This window comes from Neofelis nebulosa, chromosome 12 (genome assembly GCF_028018385.1).
Source record: "Neofelis nebulosa isolate mNeoNeb1 chromosome 12, mNeoNeb1.pri, whole genome shotgun sequence".
NCBI lineage: Eukaryota > Metazoa > Chordata > Mammalia > Carnivora > Felidae > Neofelis > Neofelis nebulosa.
In genome coordinates, this window is record NC_080793.1 from 38676440 (window position 1) to 38700095 (window position 23656).

At 39.2% G+C, this 23656-nt stretch overlaps 1 protein-coding gene across 4 annotated transcripts in view; it reads left to right on the forward strand.

Annotated features, from left to right (window-relative positions):
• Positions 1–23656, forward strand: part of KIF24 (kinesin family member 24) — a 76799-nt gene that overhangs the window by 27589 nt on the left and 25554 nt on the right. For 3 of the 4 annotated variants that reach the window (XM_058695094.1, XM_058695090.1, XM_058695091.1), the window contains 4 exons: positions 5455–5644; positions 10598–10695; positions 14491–14706; positions 18543–18630. In XM_058695094.1, the coding sequence (XP_058551077.1) occupies positions 5455–5644; positions 10598–10695; positions 14491–14706; positions 18543–18630 (592 nt within the window). The remainder of the gene's footprint in view (positions 1–5454; positions 5645–10597; positions 10696–14490; positions 14707–18542; positions 18631–23656) is intronic. The other variant, XM_058695093.1, reaches the window with a different exon arrangement.

Here is a 23656-nt window from a genome sequence, read left to right on the forward strand (position 1 = left end):
TAACATGATACATCTAGTGCATCTTTGAAGGTAAAATAGTTAACTGGCATTCTGTAATGGAAAAAGTGTGTGTGTGTGTGTGTGTCTGTGTATTCCACAGGATTTTTTTTTTTAAGGCTATCAAATTCACTTCAACAGGAGACATAAAGCTTAGTTAAAAACAAAGAGCATGTAGTTGGATTAAGTAGATCTCGGGTGCACTTAGCTTACCTACACATGTTGAAATAGGGTCCTGATTTTGAGTGCTTTCTTCAGTTCCAGCCTTGGAAGAACATGATTTTGGTAATTACAGAAGAGTAAGACACTTTTGATGCACTTGCGACTTTGAGAGTCAAGGTGACAATAAGTTATTTTCACCTAGTGCTTTAAGTTAAATGTTGAAATGTCCCTAAGAGCTAAAATATTGACTAATCCCTAATACCAGCATTGGTATGATAGAAAACATATTCTTTTAAAAATAGTGTGCCTTGGTTGTTTTGTTATTGTAAAAGTTGCACATGGGGGGTTATAGAGAAACAAAATACATTCTTCTTTTTTTTTTTTTTTAATGTTTATTTATTTTGGAGAGAGTCACAGTGAGAGTGGTGGAGGAGCAGAGAGACAGGGAACCACAGAATCTGAAGCAGGCTCCAGGCTCTGAGCTGTCAGCACAGATCCCAACATGGGGCTCAAACCCATGAAACGGTGACATCATGACCTGAGCCAAAATTGGACGCCCAACTGACTGAGCCACCCAGGTGCCCCCAACAAAATACATTCTTAAGCCACATTTTCTTTCTTTCTTTCTTTCTTTCTTTCTTTCTTTCTTTCTTTCTTTCTTTCTTTCTTTCTTTCTTTCTCTCTCTCTCTCTCTCTCTCTCTCTCTCTCTCTCTTTTTTCTCTTCCTTCCTTCCTTCAAGCTATTATTCATACCTTAAAAGAAGGTATACATTTAGATCTGGCCTTATATTGGCTAAGCTTTCAGAGAATCTCATAAGCAACCAGTTCTTTTATTCCAAAGGAAAATAGAAGACCCAATTTTATAGGTAAAAGTACTTTTAGTAATTTGAAATACATAATGAATTTTATAGTGTTTCTGAAAACTTCATTTGGTTTAGCAGAGCACAGAGTAACATATAGCACTCTTTTCTTTAACTTTTTTTAAGGTTTGAGAGACAGAGCTTGTGCACATGTGTGCATGTGCAAGCAGGGGTGGGGCAGAGAGTGAGGGGGAGAGAGAGAGAATCCCAAGCAGGCTCCACACTCATCATGGAGCCCAGTGTGGGGCTCGATTTCACAAACCATGAGATCATGACCTGAGCTGAAATCAAGAGTCCACACTTAACCAACTGAGCCACCTAGGTGTCCCTCTTTTCTTTTAATTGTTAGAGAACTAGACTGTTCATGACTATCAAAGCCAGGATTATTACTGTCCTATTGGTTAGCTCTGAGGTGAAAGAACAGATATTTTCTTGAATGTTAGTCTTTTTTTGAACAATACATAAAGATCTAAGTTGGAATTATTTATAACTAAAGACACTGCTTTGCATTATTTATTTGGATAAAATGAATATTTTAGTTTGAATAGGCTCTTTCATTTAGTTGGTGCATATTAAGTACATCTCTTCCAGGCCTGATTCTCGATATAAAGATAATTAGGATATATGGAGGCTCTTAGTTTCTTAGGGTGCAGGGTGAGTAGGAATATAAACAACCATACGGTGAGATAAGTGCTCTTATAGAGGTTTATACATGACAGACCCAGAGCAAAAGCTATTCCATTGAGCTTTCTTACTTTTTACATATCATTATTTTATATTTTATCACTCTTCCTACTCTTTATTAGAGAAGTAGAGGTTTTAAAAAGTACATTTTACCCAGTAATCCTCATACTGTCTTTTCACCCAAATGTTTCTAAGTAGGGGTCAGGGTTTCAGAACTCTGAGAAACTCCCTCATGAACTTAAGGCTTGCTGTTAGGATGTCATCTTGTCCAAAGAGCATTCTCTTCAGGTGCCTCAAATCAAGTAAGCTCAGAATACATTACTGGTCTTAGGTTGTTTGTTTTTTTTTTAAGCTTATTTATTTATTTTGAGAGAGAGTGTATGTGTGCACTCAGAGGAGGGACAGAGAGAAAGAGGGAGAGAGAGAATCCTAAGCAGGCCCTGTGCTGTTGGCACAGAGCCTGATGCAGGGGTCAAACTCACGAACCATGAGATCATGATCTGAGCCAAGATCAAGAGTCAGATGCTAAACCAGCTGAGCCACCCAGGCCCCCTGGTCTCAGAATTTTAATAAAAGTTTAATGCATTTAGAAAACTAGTTGCCCTGACTTATTTAAGATTTTAAATAGACCTAACTCCAACTGTCTGAACTCTTTTCATGTCAGATAGATACAGCTTATTTCTTCTAGGGAACACTGGGCATTAAAAAACCAGAGCCTTTTAGGGGCACCTGGGTGGCTCAATTGGTTGAGCATCCATCTTTGGATCAGGTCATGATCTCATAGTTCATGAGTTTGAGCCCAGCATTGGGCTTCGTGCTGACAGCTCAGAGCCTGGAGTCTGCTTCAAATTCTTTGTCTCCCTCTCTCTCTGCCCCTCCCTGCTTGAGCTCTGTCTCTCTCTCCCTTAAAAAAGAATAAACATTTGGGGCGCCTGGGTGGCTCAGTCGGTTAAGTGGCCAACTTTGGCCCAGGTCATGATCTCGCGGTCCGTGAGTTTGAGCCCTGCATCGGGCTCTGTGCTGATAGCTCAGAGCCTGGAGCCTGCTTTGAATTCTGTGTCTCCCTCTCTGCTCCTCCTCCACTCATGCTCTGTCTCTCTCTCAAAAATAAACATTAAAAAAAATTTTAAAAACAAACAGAGCATTTTAGGAGAAGAGCAGTCATTCCTTTTTGCCCCTTTAACTTGAAAACTATTTTTTGACCACGTGACCCATCTAGAGTCCCTAGTCAATTTTTTAAAAATTTTTAAATGTTTTTTTTATTTTTGATAGAGAGACAGAGACAAAGAATGAGCAGGGCAGGGGCAGAGAGGGAGGGAGACACAGAACCTGAAACAGGCTCCAGGCTCTGACAGCTCAGAGCCCGACGCAGGGCTCAAACTCATGAACGGCGAGATCACGACCTGAGCCAAAGTCAGGCGCGCAACCGACAGCCACCCAGGCACTGTCAGTCCCTAGTCAATTTTTAAAAAGGCATTTTCTGTTCCCCTTGATTAACTTTATATGATTAAGTTATTAATATCCCCCAACAACTAGAGATTTTGACACAGGCCCTTGTTAAAAAATAATGCATTGGGACGCCTGGGTGGCGCAGTCGGTTAAGCGTCCGACTTCAGCCAGGTCACGATCTCACTGTCCGTGAGTTCGAGCCCCGCGTCAGGCTCTGGGCTGATGGCTCGGAGCCTGGAGCCTGTTTCCGATTCTGTGTCTCCCTCTCTCTCTGCCCCTCCCCCGTTCATGCTCTGTCTCTCTCTGTCCCAAAAATAAATAAAAAACGTTGAAAAAAAAATTAAAAAAAAAAATAATGCATTACAATTTTGTTTTTCTTGTTAAAAAAAATTGAGCATATGCAGAAGGGAGAATAGAACAGTGAATCCCCCATATGCCCATCATCCACTTTTAATTGTCAGGATTTTGCCACACTTAACCTCAAAATGGTACATTTTTGTTTTATTCTATTTTATTTTACTTTAAGTTTATTTATTTATTTTGAGAGAGCACAAGCAGCAGAGGGGCAGAGAGAGGGAGAGAGAGAATCCCAAGCAAGCTCAGTGCTGTCAGCTCAGAGCCTGATGCAAGGCTCAAACCCATGAACTGTGAGATCATGACCTGAGCAGAAACCAAGAGTCAGCTGCTCAATCGACTGAGCCACCCAGGTGCCCCAAAATGGTACATTTAAAAAATTTGCTCTATGTTGGTTAAAAAACAAAGCATGCTTTAAAAGCTTGGAGTTATCTTTTATGCACAATATTAGAAATTTTATTTGCTCCTTTTTATTAATTTTAGATCCTGACAAAAAATAATTTTCCAGCCAGTTGGAGGGCTCAGAAAATTGAAATTGATATGAAACAGTTATATAGTGAAATATCCTGTGGAAAATCAATTATAAAAGGGTTTTTAGGAGCTATTAATTAAATTCTAAAGTGTAAAGGAAGGGAATAATTTGTCTTGCCAAGACATTCTAAAGTATATAGACCAAAGGCATTGATCCTGTAAACTGCTTTCAAGAATTTTATTTTCTTGTTACTTAGGTTAAGAGGAATTTCTATACAGGTAAATGGTCAGTTCTTAGAGATATGCATATATACCCCCATTAGGCTCAGCAAGTAAAATGATGAATTTTGTATCCCTAGCTCAAGGAGTATTTCATCAAATATTCTAGCTGTTAAGGTTGATAAGTTCACTGAAGCCAGAGCCAGAAAAGAAATGTGTCTGAATAGAAGGGTGATAGTGGTGGGCAGCACCAGTCATAAAATTGTCCTGGGAAGAAAAAAATAGAGGATTGTGTTCTAACAAACACACATCAGGTGACAAAAAGAGGAAGAGCAAGACAAAGGGAGGTACAGAATATACCTGGGAAGAACAGAGGAAAAGTACATTGAAACCTACCACCTAATTCAAGGTATTTAGTAAACCCAGGTATGATTAAAAAAAAAAAAGAAAAAGAAAAAAAATCATTAGAAGTTTTTGGAAGACCACATCTGGAAGTCAGACACACAGTCTTAAAGCTAAAGCAGTTCTTAAGGTTTGGGGGTTTGGTTGGTTGTTTTCGGCAGGATAAAGGATGGGGTGGAGTAGGGATAGAGATAGAAATAATCAGGAGGATTTAGTTATTAAAAGAACTTTCTGTACACATAGTATGTATAAAATTACATGTATTTTTAACATTTATTTATTTGGCGGGGTGGGGGGAGGACCAGAGAGAGGGAGACAGAGGATCTGAAGCAGGCTCCACGCTGTGAGTGCAGACCGATGCGGGCTCCAAGTCACAAATCATGATATCATGACCTGAACTGAAACCAAGAGTTGGCTGCTTAACCCACTAAGCCACCCAGGCACCCCGTGTAATGTTACATATTAGAGTGACAGGGCACCTGGGGGGCTCAGTAGGTTAAACGTCCTACTTGGGCTCAGGTCATGTTCTTGCCGTCTGTGAGTTTGATCCCCACGTCAGGCTCTGTGCTGACAGCTCACAGAGCCTGGAGCCTACTTCGGATTCTGTGCCTCCCTCTCTCTCTGGCCCTCTCCCGCTCACGCTTTATCTCTCTCTCAAAAATAAATAAACACAAAAAATTAAAAAAATAGTGTTGACACTGAGGAAGTTTTTTTATATATAATATATATGTATAAGGTGTGTGTATATATATTAGGCATAATGTATATACAAAATAACAAAATGTGCTCATACTTTGACCTCTTAAGTAGTCATCCTATTACTAAAACTTAAAGCCCACTTACAAATATATATCAGACAGAACACCTCAGAGAAAGAGAATCCTTGGACTGAGATGGAGAAAATCAGAGTTTGTGTTCGAAAACGCCCTTTGGGCATGAGGGAGGTACGTCGTGGAGAAATTAATATTATTACTGTAGAAGACAAAGAAACTCTACTTGTTCATGAGAAGAAAGAAGCAGTTGACCTCACACAATATATTCTGCAGGTATGATGCTTTCCTTTTGTGTTTGGAACTAATGTTATCAAGTGTGTCAGTTTGTTGCTTTTCTTTGAATAGCAACACACAAATTCTAAAATCCTGTTTTAGCTTTGGGTATTGGCATTCTTTTTTTTTTTTTTTTTTAATTTTTTAAGTTTATTTATTTATTTTGAGAAAGGGAGCGGGGAAGGGGCAGAGAGAGGAAGAGAGAGAGAATCCCAAGCAGGCTCCGCATTTTCCACGCAGAGCCTGATGCGGGGTTCAAACTCACAAACCGCGAGACCATGACCTGAGCCGAAGTCAAGAGTCGGACGCTTAACTGACTGAGCCATACAGGCACCCCACATTCATTCTTGATGTAAATCATTAATACCCTGGGCCTTCATTAAAAAAATATATAGATAGTGCAGTGGGGGAAACAATAACATAATTTCTGCACTCTAGGGCAATAGAGTTGCATCATACATTCGCTTGACACATTTTACGTGAATGTAATTATACCTATTCAGCAAAAAGTGGGGCCCAAGGGGATAAAAAGAATGTAATGAATTGGTGGTAGATAGGACAGGTCACTGAGGTGTGCCCCAGGGTGACTCTGAGATGATTGCGTAGTTCGTCTCAAGTCTTGCCTGTGTCTCACAGTGTGAATTTATTCTGCTGAGTGTGTCTGGAGTTTAATGATGGAGGATATGTTTTTGAGCAACAAGGTTCCAGATTGCCACTCAGCTGCTTATTTCAATTCTCAACTGTCTTTGGGCTTAGATTTAATTTGGTGGAAACTGGACTCTTGAGCAGGCCACTTGGTGAAGGTTAGATTATAGTGTGAGTAAATGTAATCTAGGGATATGATTTTTACATATAACTTACAAGGATTTACATAAAACACTGGTAACTCAGACACAAAAAATATTCACTCCCTGCCAGAAAGATCACAGAATCCAAGGACAAAGGCTTGGTATTGAAGGGAACTTACTTAAAGTAGATAGATACCCTTGTAGTAATTCTCCAGTCTCCTATGGAAGCAGCAAGCCCATAGATGGGAGACACCATAATTTAGGTACTCTTAAAATGATGAAGCAATTGTAAATAAAACAGAGGATAATCTACTGGATGTTAAGATTTGAGAATTTGGGTCTCTCTTTCTCTGAATCTGCCTCCCTAAACATGCACATTATATTCATTCTTCTCTCTCTCTTTCTCTTGCCTCAAAACCCAGTGACTGGTAGAGAGAAAAAAGTGGTGAGTAATCTGTTGTGCTAGCATTTCACTTTAGTCAGCTGAGATTTTACCCTCCTGGAATAAATACGTTAACGCTGAAGTCAAATTAACACTTTCCCCCTCTTTTACACATGCATTGTTCATCTTTTTCTTTGGCTATCAAAATTGAGTTTCACAGCAACGTTCAAAGTAATCCACTGACTCTTTGTCTGGGCACTAAATTAGTAGGTCACTGTATAACCAACCCAATCACTTTAACAGCCTTATTGACTGCTGATCAATGCACAATCTATTAGGTCTAGATGGGAGATATTTATTTTGAAGACGGTCTAAATGCCAATTAGTTATAAGGTTATCTAGTTCCATACCTACTTGTAACTGTAGTAATAGCCCTGTCCAGTCACCATCTACCCAAGACATCGTTAATGATGCTTTTGTCACGGTAATTCCCTCAAAGAAGCATTAGCTTATCTTTTGTATTTTTCCATTATCCCCAAACACAATAACCTTCCTTCTTTGTCATTACCATTAGTCAATACTTATTGAATACCCATAGTTTTCATAGCACTTACTCTGCAGTTTGAACTTTGGACCTTTGCTCTTATAGGTCAAAATCCTTACCTATCAATGCTATAATACAAGTGTTGGGAGGGCTTTTACCCCCTTTTCTTTTCTTCAGTGGAAAGAAGTAAAGGGAGGTTTGTAGCAAACATGGCAAATAAATATTGATCCTAGATTCTTTGGGTTTTATTTTTAAGCTTACTTAGGAATTCAGACAATAGGTTTATGTATCCATTTAATTAAATGTCCTATCCTTTCAAATCTTCTTTTGTTACTTAGTATATATGATCATATACATGTAGTGTGCTGTCTTACCATTAAATTTTATATCAACATAATGTGTGAAAGGACAAGGAAACAAATGTGTATATGTTTCATTCCAATTTCTTAAATAAAGAAACGTATATAGAAAAAAGATGGTACTGAAATATATCAAAAAGTCAATAGTGGCTCTCTCTGTGTAGTAAGATGTATAGGCAATTTGATTTTCTTCTCTGTTGTTTTCCATGTTTTTAAAATTTTCTATAATCAGCATGTTACTTTTATATAAAAAGTAAAAACTTTTGAGTAAGATAGAGTCACCTATTTCAAAATCAAAACATACAAAAAGGTATGCAGTGAAGTATCCTGCTAATCCCATTTCCTCCTTGAAGGCAACCGCTATTACCTGTTCTATCTTTCCAGAGAAATTCTATAAATATACATGTTACTTTTATAATCTGAAAAAATTTTATTTAAAAAATAAATTATGGAACTCTGATCATACCAAGGCTAAAGTGAGTATTAATCCAACCTAATTGATAAAGTGTGATCAAATGAAAGTATCTGTGATGCAAAGGATATTATGGATTATATATATATTTATATATTGTGCTAGCATTTATTATATTTATATAATAGCATTATTATAATTAACATATATGTAACATGTTAATTAGAATAATCTTGCATGTTCATATATCTTTCATTAAGGATACTTACAGAAGTACTGGAAAAATCAATACCTAAATCCTCTTGGAAGGAAAGATACTAATCCCTTTAATCAATAAGTGTTTTCTAAGGTGTTTACTCAGGAGCTGAAGTTATTCACAAGCACTCATAGAAGGAGATGAAGAATAGCCATATATTCAATGAAGTAAAAGAACATTTTTTAAAACCCCCATGTTTACTTGTTTTCACTTTTTTCTTATTTTCCTGAGAAATACCAAAAAATATATTTTAGAAGTATATTTTACTTTTTATTATCGCCATTTTCAAGTTTATTAAAAAATATAAAGAACCCCTATGTACCTATCACCCAGATTCAACAGTTAGAAACATTTTATTCTTAAAAACATCACATATTTTGGGGCACCTGGGTGGCTCAGTCGGTTAAACGTCTGACTTCGGCTTGGGTCATGATCTCGCAGTTCGTGGGTTTCAGCCCTGCGTCGGGCTCTGTGCTGACAGCTCAGAGCCTGGAGCCTGCCTTCGGATTCTGTGTGTCCCTCTCTCTCTGTCCCTCCCATGCTCACTTGCTCTTTCTCTCTCTCTTTCTCTCAAAAATAAATAAAACAACAAAAAAATTTTTTTTTAATCACATTTTATGCCACTAAAAGTTCACAGATTTCTTTATCATGTTGCACAGATTCCTTATTTTCTCACCTCCTAACTTTTGGAGATATTTTCTAACTGATAAATTCATCTTAGTGGCCCCAATTTCTGCTCAGGTGCCCTAACAAATTTCCATTCTAATGTAATGGCACACGAAACAGAATCAAATGGGGGTAGATTGACCTATAATAAATTGCCCCAATTTACTTTGCTGGGTTTTCCCATGCAATTTTTCCTTAACTGGATATTTAGAGCAGGCCCAAGAGGTAGCAGAAGATAGGGCCTCATGTCCCCCTTGTTGTGTATGGACTGCCATTATTACACTACAGTCAAGCTTGAAATTAGGAATTTTGCAAGTGATTATGGCTGCTGAATTAATGCTTTCCAGACCCCTTTTAGTAGAGTTATCTATCCTTTTCCAAATGATCGTGGTTTTTCATTTGGGAATCATCTTGGACTACTTTTTCTTCCCACCAATCCAGGCCATTAGTTGCCAAATTTCTCATGCGTCCATCTCCTCTTTATTTTCATTGTCATCATCTAATTTAGACCCTTCTTACCTCACCACTGGATTAACAGTGCCCCTGTTCTTAGTCCATTCACAGTGTGCAGTAAGATTAGTCTTCCAGTAAAATGGCTCGGATCATCCCTTCCCTTTGCAAAGGTTTTTGTCTTCCCACTATTTGCTAAATTATATATGAACATTCTGACCTTAAGGCTAGTGTCCCAATACTCATACACCGTAGTCCTAACTCATTATTCTAGCCGCCTATTTCACCTTTCAACCTACAAAATCCTGTATTTCAACATTGAATCTTCCCTGTTCCCTAAAATGTTCCATGTGTTTTCCTGCTTTGACTATTTGCTCATGTTTTCTTTGTGCCTGGACTCTCTTCCCTGCCTCCATCTATACCTCTCAAATTCCTCTTCTTTCCCCATGGCCCTTTATCTGTACAGTATTTTTCATAATCTCTTTTCTAATTAGAAGGAATATGTTTTTCTTTTGAATTCTACATGTACTTTATCTCTCACATTTTTTCTAGCTTAGAGTCATGTGTATACTGTCTGGATTCACACCTTTAGGTGGTCGAGTCGGGTAATGGTAGGGTAATATCAATATCTTTGGGCCCTTTGAAGTGCCTACTACAGGTACACATGTTACCAGCTGAGCAATACATGTTTATGGAATTAAAAGCTCAGCTGTGTAACCTATGAAATGGAAACCTTCCTCTAGAATTTCCCTAAATTTCAAATATGCTGGCCCTAGCTGGGCTGTGAGGATAATCCCCATAGAATTGAGTTCTCCTGGACCTAAGGAGGATTGGCTTACTCTTGTACTCATCAGTTTACTTCACTTAAGAGAGAACAAAAATTATGTGCCTTAGTTTTTACATTATAAGAATATGTCTACAGAGAGCTCAAGTAAAAGAAGGCCCTGTCATTTGACAGTTATTGACTGCTTATTTATCTCTAAATTTGTCATAGTCAGTAGTTAAAAACATATTCACACCTTTCTTATGTGTTAACTAGAATAGTGGTGAAGAAAATCCAGGAAATGTCTCTATAAAAATCACATTTCTTTTTCAGCATGTTTTTTATTTTGATGAAGTCTTTGGTGAAGCATGCACCAACCGGGATGTATACATGAAGACTACTCACCCACTCATTCAGCATATTTTCAATGGGTATGATAGTAATTATTTGCTTCTCTTGCTTCATATTTTCTCTTCTCCATAATCATATTTCTTTATAAACATCACTTAAATTTTTCAGTTTTTTAATTAAACATGAATTTGTGTCTTAATCTGATGAATTTAGACTCTGTTAAAGAGTACCTTATCTCTATAGGAGTTACCAAGCATTTAGAAATTTTCAGCAAAAATGTTGTTAGCAATATAATTTCATCAAAGTCCTCAGAATAAAAAGGTTTAAGTGGTTATAGTTTGAACTTTTGATAACAGGAATTATGTATTCTGGCTATATAGTTCAGTTACCTTTTTCATTGGAGTGGGATAGGTAAGTGACTGTCATCTGTTCTTTATAGATGTATTTTTTTAAATTTTGAAATAATCACACTTTAAATAAACATATAAATGGGATAGAAAAGGCATTAGGGAGCCCTGTTGTATATTCAAAATATAGGCATGTATTGATAGAAAATGCCAAATGGTCTGCTATAATCACTGATACCAGAGTATTTTGACTTTTTAATTTTGTTTATTTATTTAAAAAAAATTTTTTAACGTTTATTTATTTTCAAGAGATAGAGTGCGAGTGGGGGAAGGGCAGAGAGAGGGGGAGGCACAGAACCTGAAGCAGGCTCCAGGCTCTGAGCTGTCAGCACAGAGCCCCATGCAGGGCTCAAACCCACCAACTGTGAGATCATGACCTGAGCTGAAGTTGGACGCCTGACTGAGCCACCCAGGCACCCCTATTTATTTATTTTTTAAATGAGTTGACTTTTTTTTTTTTTTTTTTTTTTTTTTTTTTGAGACAGAGAGAAAGTGCACACAAGCTGGGGAGGGGCAGAGAGAGTGGGAGAGAGATAACTTTAAGTAGGCTCCACACTGCCAGCATGGAGCCCAATGTGGGACTTCAACTCATAAACAGTGAGATCATGACCTGAACTAAATCAAGAGTCAAACACTTAACTGACTGAGCCACCCAGGTGCCCCAGAGTATTTTGACTTTTTTTTTTAAACAATTATTCATTTTTGAGAGACAGAGCTCAAGCAGGGGAGGGGCAGAGAGAGAGGGAGACACAGGATACAAAGCGGACTACAGGCTCCAAGCTGTCAGCACAGAGCCTGGTGCGGGGCTCGGACCCACGAACGGTGAGATCATGACCTGAGCCGAAGTTGGATGCTTAACCAACTGAGCCACCCAGGTGCCCCTGACTTTTTTAAAAATAATTTTTATAACTTTAAAAATATTGAGATATAATTCACATATAGTTAGATGTACAGATCTTAAGAAGTATTCAAGTTTCATGAGTTTTAGTAGTTGTATATATCCAAGTAACCAATACCTTGAACAAGATACAGAACATTTCCATTACCCCAGAAAGTTCTCTTGTGTCCCTTTTTAGTTAACCTCCACCTCTACCCTCAGGTCTTATATAACCACTGACCTGCTTTCTGTCACTATATATTTTGCCTGTTCTAGAATGTCACAGAAATAGAATCATTCCCATATATGTTCTTTTATGCTTGGCTTCTTTGGCTTAGCATAATGTTTTTTGATATTAGTACATGTATCTGTAGTTTTTATTACTAATATTCCTTTATATGAATATACCATAATTTGTCCATTCTCCTGTTGATGGATATTTGGGTTGTTTCCAGTTTTGGACTATTATGAATAAAGCTGTATGAACATTCTTGTACAAGTCTTTGATTCTTGGACATGTTTTCATTCATCTTGGGTGAAACCTAGACATGGAATTTCTGGGTCTTAGGATATGTGTGTGTTATAAGAAAGTGTCAAACAGTTTTTCTCACACCATTTTGTATTCCCAACAGCAATGTGTGTGAATTGCATTTCTACATCCTCACCATATTTAGTATTGTCAGTCTTATTTTAGCCAATCTAATAGGTATGTAACTTTATCTCATTGTGCTTTGAATTTGAATTTCAAAATGCCTAATGATACTGAGAATCTTTTCATGTGCTTATTGCCATTCAGATACCTTCATTTGCCCCTTTTTTGTTTGTCTGTTTTCTTTTTATTGTTTAATAGCAGTCATTAAAATTTTTTTAATTCTAAGTAGGCTGAAAAAGTGAAATGCCTTTCAGGTTTGATTTCTTATATATCAAATTTAGGGAGTACTTTTTAAGAGAGCAAGTTTGTAAAGTTAGAATTTGAATGTTAGGACAGTACCAGTTAAAAAATAAGAGAGCTACAAGTGCATCCATTATGCAAAGTGTAATAAGAGATTTTTCATGCCCATATTGTTGTTTTTCAAAAAGATCATCACTAAAATGTTCAGAAGATAAGGTAGATATTATTCTTTACTCTCATTCTGCTAAATCTTTTTTTTTTTTTATTTTAGAGAGAGAAAGCATGAGCAGGGGAGGGAGGGAGGGAGGGAGAGAGAGAGAGAGAGAGAGAGAGAGAGAATGAGAGAATGAGAGAATGAGAGAATGAGAGAGAGAATGAGAGAGAGAATGAGAGAGAGAATGAGAGAATCTTAAGCAGGTTCCACACTTAGTGTGGACCCCAGCACAGGGCTTGATCCCAGGATCCTGGGATCATGACTTCAACAGAAATCAAGAGTCAGCCACTCAATCCACTGAGCCACCCAGGTGCCCCTCATTCTACTAAATCCTCTGCAATGTGTTTACATTTTCCTCCATTAATCCTTTCCTATCTGTGCCTCTCCTAGTGTATTCAAATGCCCATACTACTGGGAGCCTGGATTCAAAAGACAAGGAGTACCTACCTGGTCTCTGCTCAAACAGCTTAAATCTGATTAGCTACCATCTCTTTATTCTCACACTTATATGGTTCCTTTGCTGTTGTCCTATTACTGGTTCTTGGGTTTCTTTCTGGCTTCAGGCCTCTTTCTTCATGTTCTTCTCTCTGCCCACCTCCAGTGTTCCCTTACTTCTGTGTATTCACAGACTTTTTTTCTTACTGCAAGTAGCTACTTTTATCATTAATCTCCATGCAATTTCCTGTTCAAGAGTCTGCAATAGCTGCTTATTACTTAACATTATGTTCATTTTCTATTCTTTACTACATAGTTGAGCCTCCAATACTCAGGTAATCTTGGCCTCTAGCTCCTCCAAAAACATGCGGTGATTGGCAGGATAGTTTCCCAGCTCTCCTCTGCACCTTTTATTCTGCAGTTCTTCACACTCATACCCATGCACATACCCACCCTACATGCAAGAATAGTGATTCTTACTTAGAACCACATGGTGTCAGAGCTAGAAGGGATCTTAGAAATCAAGTAACTAATTAATTTATTAATGAAAGTGAAAACTGAGGCTCTTAGAAAAACCCTTCTGTGAGTCCTTCCTCAAATATCTTGCTTATTCACATCTAAACTTCATTAATATTTATATGAGTAGTCATTACCACCCTGTTAATCATATAGTCTTCTGTTATTTTTGTATTTATTTTAATTCTCTATTCTTTCATCAAGCTTACTTTTTCGGATTAAGACAAAATCATCTCTTAGATTCTCTAGGACATCTAGCATGGAATTCTTATTTGCTTCCAGACTTATCATATAACCAGTTCCATGAAAAATTCCTATTAAAAAACTCATGTGCTGCTTTACGAATGTTTTTTCCTCTTCCTGTGTTTTTATCATGTAAAACCCTCCTCTCCCTAAAGGATTGTATGCTCATAGCTGAATTTTGTCAGCTATAAACAGCATTCTGTTTCTACCTGACTTTGGTCATGAAAAATCTGTACGTAGATTAACATTTCTCTTAGTGTATATGTTATACGAATGATTTTTTTCCCCTAGAGGGAATGCCACTTGCTTCGCATATGGACAGACAGGTGCTGGGAAGACCTACACCATGATAGGAACTCATCAGAACCCAGGACTCTATGCTCTGGCTGCCAAAGAGATCTTCAGGCAACTAGAAGTGTCCCAGCCAAAAAAGCACCTCTTTGTGTGGATCAGCTTCTATGAAATCTACTGTGGACAGCTTTATGACCTCTTAAATAGAAGAAAAAGGTACTGGTTATGAATGGGAAACTACAAATCTGTTCATCATTGTTTTAAGCGAGGGTCCACAGAATTAATGATCATGGGATTTAATGCAAGGTCTTGTTATATTAGTGCCCTTTTCTGAGATGAGTCTCCTGAATTAGATGAATATTTTTTAAATCAGTTCAGCTAGAAAAGAATGCAAATTAGCCTTCCATTAGTATTTTTTAAGTGATCTATATCCGTATGTTTATCAAAAGACTATCCCTTTTACTTTGATCTGCGAAAGGGTGATGATTTCAGGAAATCAGGATATCAACATGTACTTAAATACTTTCCTATTCTTTTGCCTATTATTACATTGGAAGAACTATAAATAATGTTTCTTGCTTTCTCATTTTTTTTTCTCAATAATCTTAGGGTAAACTTAATGATAATTTTCTGAGATCAGTTAAAAAAAATACATCTCGGGGCGCCTGGGTGGCTCAGTTGGTTAAGTGTCTGACTTTGGCTCAGATCATGATCTCGCGATCCTTGAGTTCGAGCCCCGCGTCAGGCTCTGTGCTGACCGCTCAGAGCCTGGAGCCTGTTTCAGATTCTGTGTCTCCCTCCCTCTCTCTCTGACCCTCCCCCATTCATGCTTTGTCTCTCTCTGTCTCAAAAATAAATAAACGTTAAAAAAAAATTTTTTTTTTTAAATACATCTCTCTTCTTCACGTTAGACTTTTAACTCTTCTAAGTCTTAAACTGTTGCCCTTGAAACATAATACAGTAACTTAGAAATGGATTTAAATCCTATTGTATTTTTCTGGCCTCAAGTTTTGTTTAGGTTGAAAGAGCTGACTTTAACTGAGCAGGAAACAACAAAGTTGTGAAGGTACCGACTGGGAGGATAAGGAGGAGAGATGGAATAGGGGAGGTGGAAAGATAAAAGAGTGTCATAACCGAATTAACCAGAACTGTGACATGTTGGGAGCAGTCACAAGTGGAGAGAAGGGAATTGGGGCAGAGCATGGTGGTAGGCTGGGGAAACTAAATCAGTGACAGAAACTAGCCCCCAGCAAAGGTATCCAAGCCCCTACAGAGCTGTCCAAAAGGATGTGCAAATTCCAGGCAAACACTGGAATGGGGGTTGGGCTAGAAGAGCATCTGAGTTCAGTAGAGTGTGATAGGGCAGGCCCCCATGCCCAAGGTGCTGACGTTTGAAGGGTTGGGGTCCAGAGCCAAGATGGCCAAGAATGAACTCTTGAGATGTCTTTGGTGCAAAAAGGTGGTTTTATTAAAGCACGAGGACAGGACCTGTGGCAGAAAGAGCTGCACTGGGGTTGGGAAGAGTAGCTGATTATAAAAGATTTTCTATCCTGTGGAGGGGAGAATGAGGTTAGGGCTCTAGGAAATTGAGTCCATAGGTTTCTGGAGATTGCCTTTTTACTTGTAAATTATTAAGACAGTTGCAAACTGATGCAAACTCTTGTCCTGCATGATGATCTCTATCAGTTAACCATTTGTTTTTCCCTTTCCTTTGTTCTTGGGCAGCCAGGAGTGCCTGAAGAATGTTTTACAAATCCCACCTGGGGGATGGATGGTGTGGGTGTTAGCTTGTACTATGCTCTCAGCTTGCCTTTGTTACCTATAAGAGTATTGAGTAGTGAAACTGGAGAAGCCATCAACTGGGCTTAGGCAGACCACCATCTGTGGACTATTCCAAGAAAAGGGGACCTTTAGGTATGCCACAATTCAGAGGATGTACAGGTGTTCAGGGTTTAGTCCTGACACAGCAACTGCCAAATAAAGGAGGGTTCTGCTCTAGGTTTGATTTGGAGAAGAGGTGCTTTTCTTTATTACCCTCTGTTGGTTTTTGAAGCCTCAAGTTAGCTCAGTCACAGCTTCTCTTCCAAGGCCCCAACACTATTACTTAGGAGATCTTTCCAGTCAGAATGTAGCTGGACACTGGCAAGAGCATCTGGCTCTGGAGGTCTCAAACAGACCAGGTTCAACCACTAGCCACCAACAAAATCCAAAGGCAGAGAAACAAGTAGTGGTGAAACAAGAAAGGAATTTAGTTCAGTGGGGCTACCACCAGGAAGACAACGGACTAACATTTCAAAGATTGCCTCCAAAGTGCCGAAAATACTTCTAGGTTTATATAAGGAGAAAGTGGGACAAAGGTCAATGGGTGTGTGCAGGTGGGCAGTGAAGTCAAGTTGATCATTGTCTTAGGGCCAATCATGGATAGAGTCTTGCTGGCTTGGGACAGTCCTTTATTGCTTGAGGGGGTAGTTTGTGTTCCTTTCTGGGGATGCTTTGCCTGCAGGGTCTTTTCCCAGAGTTAAGAGTATGATACGCTGGAATGAACTTAATCATTTAGAAAGTTTGAGGTCAAAATGCAGGAAGTTGAGTCCTCTTTGTTTAAAGAACAGTTGGCAAGGGGATAAAAGCTGTTGTGGTGTGTGTGTGTGTGTGTCTGTGTCTGGTTTGTTGGTTGGTTTCTTTGGGTGAAGGGACAGTCAGGATATCTAGTTATTTGTGAGTGCGGTTCTTTAATGAATGACTCAGATATATTGCCCTGTATATTTGCATTCTTTTAGTTTATTTATTTTGAGAGGTGGGGGAGGGACAGAGAGAGAGGGAGAGAGAGAATCCCAAGCAAGCTCTGCACTGTCAGCACAGAGCCCAACTCGGGGCTCAAACTCACAAGGTGAGATCATGGCCTGAGTTGAAATCAAGAGTCAGAAGCCAAACCAACTGACTGAGCCCCCCAGCAACCCCCAACCCCCAACAAATTAACTCTTAAAGTAGAGGATAAATTGTTTTTATAGGCTTGCATAAAAAGTGATAGAAATACATTTCTGGCTTATAGAATTTAAAAAGCTAGAAGTACATTTTGGGCTGTCCATTAGGAACTGTTCTGGGGTGAGCTCAGGGCATAGGGCCTGTATGTTTAGGAATGACCTGAGGGCTCTGAAAACTTGATCCCTCTTTTATTCCAGAAGCCTGACTGTTCTAATAGAACTAGTTTCTGATAGGTCATGGGGATTGGTGAAGCAGTTTTTCTCCAGTTCTGTAAAAATTTGGAAATTTGGGGTGAAACAAACTAAAAAAATTTTTGAGAAAATCATTTCCTTTTTTGGGTATAAAGTGGAATTCCATTCTTAACCTTAATCAGTATCTTATTAAGGGAGAAAAATAATCTTCGAGTCTTTGATAGATTCAATATATGCCCCTTGATATATCTGGTTTAATGATGATGATAGACCATAGCCTTATACATAGGCCTGAGAAATTCAGTTATAGCACCAGCTCTTCCTTCCTCCCTTGGAAGATATATGAAGACTCCTTATGCTGGAAATAGAGTAGAACCCAGTTTCTGTACATCTCTCTGCTCTACCTTCTATGATGTTAGCTTTCAAAATTGGCCCGCTAGCAGATACGGAATGGCTGCCACTGCTCCCAGGGCCACATACTTTCACTTCCAGAAAGAGCACCAGCACCTCACCCCCAGGCACCTAACGACCAGAAACAAGAACTATTTTGATTGAACCAGCAGAGATCCCATATCCACTCCTGAACCAATCACTAAAGCCACGAATATACCATCTGTTGATTGGCATATGTCTGCATTATATGTTCATTCTTTTAATTGTAGCCAAAGATGTTGATTTGTTTACAATAGTCAAGGACCATCTCTGAAGCCCAGGGCTGTGATCAGGAGGTGTGCGAGGGGGGCGGGGAGGATACACATCAATCTCACTCAAATAACAGAACTGCTACCTAATAGGGAAATGGTGGAAGGTTTCTGGGGAGGCAAGAACAAAGTCCATTATAGCAGGTCTGCTGTACCAACCATGTTCTTGTGTCTGCAGGCTCTTTGCAAGAGAAGATAGCAACCACGTGGTACAGATAGTGGGACTGCAAGAGCTTCAGGTGGAGAGTGTGGAGCTCCTCTTAGAGGTAACTCTTCCTTACTACCCCATGATAGTAACCTAAGTACAGGGAAAGAATTCATTTTGCTATCTAGCAAGAATAATGGAATTTAGCCAGAGGGCCATGACAAGCATGCTACCTAACATTTGTAAAATGTGAGTCCTCTAAGAGGATAGCTCCTTTCTGTACAGGGTTGTTGTCTAAGTGCCATCGAGTGTGTGGGAGAACCTTGTGCATGAGAGGCTACTCTTGTGCTAGTTTGACAGACTGCTAATGTGTATATCTATGGTAGTGGGAAAAGCTACTGGAGAGAAATATTCTTTTTTTAAGTTTATTTACTTATATTGAGAGAGAGAGTCAGCAGGGGAGGGGCAGATAGAGGGAGAGGGAGAGAATCCCAAGCAGGCTCCACACTGTCAGCGCAGAAACCTAATGTGGGGCTTGAACTCACAAACCGTGAGACCATGAGCTAGAGTCAAGAGTTGGACACTTAACTGACTGAGCCACCCAGGTGCCCCGAAATATCCTTACTTTTAAGTAAAAATTTTAATGGGTAGGGGCGCCTGGGTGGCGCAGTCGGTTAAGCGTCCGACTTCAGCCAGGTCACGATCTCGCGGTCCGTGAGTTCGAGCCCCGCGTCAGGCTCTGGGCTGATGGCTCGGAGCCTGGAGCCTGTTTCCGATTCTGTGTCTCCCTCTCTCTCTGCCCCTCCCCCGTTCATGCTCTGTCTCTCTCTGTCCCAAAAATAAATTAAAAAACGTTGAAAAAAAAAAAAAAAAAAATTAAAAAAAAAAAAAAAAAATTTTAATGGGTAAGGGGCACTTGACTGACTCAGTAGAGCATGTGACTCTTGATCTCTGGGTCATGAGTTTGAGCCCCACATTGGGTGCAGAAATTACTTAAAAAAAATTTTTTTTAATAGTAATTTTCACATGGGTTCGGAATTCAAGAGGTACAATAAAAATATCCCTTCTATTCCCTTTTCAAACTGAGGCAAGTTTTTTTGTATATCCTTCCAAAGACATTTCCAAATCTTTCATGAAAAGTTCTTTTAGGGGCACTGTCTGTCTGTCTCTCAAATAAATTTGAAAAAACTTCTAAAAAGTTATCTTTTAACACTTGCTCATTATTAGATACAAACCTTGCAAAAATATGTAAGAAGATAGAAGAATAAAGGCCACTTCCAACTTACTGTATACAACTCCCTACTCCCCACTGAGATATCCACTGTTAACGGTTTAAAATCATTTTTTTTTCCTTTTCTGGGAATTTATTAATTTATGTACAAATATATTTTTGTTGAATTGTCCTTTAATGCAGTGCTCCTCAACCACTTAGATCACTTTATTGTGAAAAATAGCCTATACAGAAATATGCTTAAAGCCTAAATGTGTATAGTATAGTGTAGTATAGTATAGAATAAAGAAACAACCACTTTCATAATCAGTTACCCAGATTAAGAAATAGAACATTTCAGCACCCCATAAACCCCTATACAACTTGCCAGTCACAGTCCCCTGTACTCCTGACATTTATGCTAAATCACTTTCTTGTTCTTTGTTATAGTTTTACCACTTATGTATTCATCCATTAACTATATAACTTACTGTGCACCTGTTTTTTAACTTTTATGAATAGAATCACACCATATTATTTGTCTTCTTTTGCTCATCATTATGCTTTTGAGTTCAGTCTATGTTTTTGCACATGGCTGTAGTTTTGTTCTTATTTGCTATATATAGTGTTCAATCATATGAATATACCACCTTTTAACCATTCTGTTAATGGACAGCTGGGGTTGTTTCTATTTGGGGGGCTCTTCTGAACATTGTAACTGTGAAATGTCCTTATACCTGTGTTCCGGTACAGTTCTAGTTGTGAGGACATGCAGATCTTCTACTTCATTAGCTTTCCAAAGCTCTGTATGCTACCACAAGTGGTGTATGAGCAATCCCATTGTTCTTCATCCTCGCCAACACTTCCTGTTGATTTTCAAATTTTTGCCAGTCTGGAATTGTTTAATTATATCTCATTGTAGTTTTATTTTGCATTTTGCTGATTGAGAAATAAATTGAATAGCTTTTCATATTTTTAATTTATCTTATGGGTTTCCTCTTTGGGGAATGCCAGTTAGGGTCTTTTCCTCATTTTGGGTTGTCTGTCTTTTTCTTACTGATGTGTATATACAGATGTGAGTCATTTGTTAGTTTTTTGTGTCATAAACATGTGTCATTCTGAGGCTTGCCTTTCTAGTTTCACTGCAGTGTCTTTAAATGCTTACTTGACTCTGAGGTCAATGAAATCAGAATCTTTTAAATCAGTCAGGCCTAGATGTAGATATTAGGGTTATCCTGAACTGAAATATTGGTCACATACCATAAAATTCACCTTTTTAAAGTGTATGCTTCAGTGTTTTTAAATATAATTTTCTTATTAAAATATAATCCACATAAAATAATCACCCTTTTAAAATATGCAGTTAAGTGATTTTTAAAGTATATTCAGAAAGTTGTGCAGCCATCTCCTCTAATTCCAGAACATTTTCATCACTTCAGAATGAAACCCTGTACCAGTAGCAGTTGCTCTGTATTTTCTTTGCGTCCAGGCCTTGCAGCCACTAATTTCTGTCTCTTTGAATTTGCCCATTTTGGCCATAGCATATATGGAATCCTACAATATGCAACCTTTTGTCTCTGGTTTCTTTCACTTAACAGATTTTCTTTTTTTTTTTTTTTCTTTTCAACATTTATTTATTTTTGGGACAGAGAGAGACAGAGCATGAACGGGGGAGGGGCAGAGAGAGAGGGAGACACAGAATCGGAAACAGGCTCCAGGCTCTGAGCCATCAGCCCAGAGCCTGACGCGGGGCTCGAACTCACGGACCGCGAGATCGTGACCTGGCTGAAGTCGGACGCCCAACCAACTGCGCCACCCAGGCGCCCCTCACTTAACAGATTTTCAAAGCTCACCCATGTTGTAGCATATGAAAGTACTTTCATTCCTTCTTGTGGCTGAATAATATTCTATTATGGATACATTATTCATATATATATTTTAGAGAGGGAAAGAGCAAGCTTGTGAGTGGGGGAGAGGGGGAGAGGGGCAATGGGAGAGAGAATCTCAAACAGTCTCCACACTTAGCTCAGACCCCAGCATAGGGCTTGATCCCACGACCCTGGGATCATGACCTGAGCTGAAATCAAGAGTCAGACATTCAATCGACTGAACCACCTAGGTGCCCCATATTATTCATATTTTATTCATCCATTCATTAGTTAATAGACACAGAGGTTGTTTTTACTTTTATAGAAGCACTGTTATGAATAATACTGCTATAAACATTCATGTATAAGTTTTTGTGTGGACGTATGTCTTCAGTTCTCTTGAGTCTATGCCTAGGAATGGAATTGCTGGGTCATACTTTTTGAGGAACTGCCAAACTGTTCTCCAAAGTGGCTGTACCATTTTACATTCCCAGCAGCAATGTATGAAGGTATATGTCATTTTAAATGCTCTCCACGTGATTCTGACATGCAGCCTGCAGCCATTATAATCATTCTTACAGTATTCTTTTAGTAGCAAGCCTGGCTAGAGTCAAAGAAAGAAGGCTAGAAGGACAGGCCAGGTATTTGACCAGACGTTCCTTTAGAACAGCTTCACAATACACCTTTCCAGGGATTTGGGTGTATGAAATGGCAGGGTGACCCACCACTGATGTCTTTTTCTTTTTTTTAAAAAAAAAAAATTTTTTTTTAATGTTTATTTTTGAGACAGAGAGAGACAGAGCATGAACGGGGGAGGGTCAGAGAGAGAGGGAGACACAGAATCTGAAGCAGGCTCCAGGCTCTGAGCTGTCAGCACAGAGCCCGACGCGGGGCTCAAACCCACGGACCGTGAGATCATGACCTGAGCCGCAGTCAGCCACTTAACTGACTGAGCCACACAGGCGCCCCACTGATGTCTTTTTCTAACAGTTTCTTTTTCCTAGGACAAATAAGTAAATTTTGCTTAAGGGCTGAGACCTCATATTTGTGTGACTATTATATTCTTAAGTCCTGGGATAAAACATCTGAGGATAGCACACGAGTGTGGCTATTTTAGAGTTACTTAAGAGCCAAGGGCCCCTTTCTAGGAATTGTAAAATCAAGTGCGCAACAAAAGTTTGTGGGATGTGTTGAAGGGGCTTCCCTGAGATTGTGACCATTCTTTTTTTTTTTTTTTTTTTTTTAACTTTTATTTATTATTGAGAGACAGGGAGAGACAGAGCATGAGCGGGGGAGGGGCAGAAAGAGGGAGACCGAATCTGAAGCAGGCTCCAGGCTCTGAGCTGTCAGCACAGAGCCCAGTATGGGGCTGGAACTCATAAACCACAAGATTATGACCCAGACCGAAGTCAGACACTTACCTGACTGAGCCACCCAGGCGCCCCTCTTTTTTTTTTTTCCCAATGTTTATTTATTTTTGAGAGAGAGCAGGGGAGGGGTAAAGAGAGGGGGACAGAGGATCTGAAGCAGACTCTGCACTGACAGCAGAAAGCCTGAGCGGGGCTCGAACTCATGAACCATGAGATCACGACCTGAGCCAAAGTCAGACACTTAACCAGCTGAGCCACCCAGGTGCCCTGAAATTGTGACCATTCTTTTTCTTTCTTTTTTTTTTTTTTTTTAATGTTTTTTTACTCTTGAAGGAGAGAGAGCGTGAGTGGGGGAGGGGCAGAGAGAAAGGGAGACACAGAATCCAAAGCAGGCTCCAGGCTCTGAGCTGTCAGCACAGAGCCTGATGCGGGGCTCGAGCTCACAATCTGTGATATCATGACCTGAGTGAAGTTGGTTGCCCAACCGACTAAGCCACCCAGGTGCCCCAAGATTGTGACCATTCTTAACCTGTCCAGAGTGCCCTCCATTGTGGAGTCCTAAGAAAATTGTTTCTTATATTCCTGTTCCCTGTGGTTCTCTTGCCCCCACCTCCCCCAGCCATTCCTTCATTTGACAGGAGAGTTACTGCCCATGATGCCTTTATCCCTGAAGATTTAACCAACTGAATGGGAAAGGAA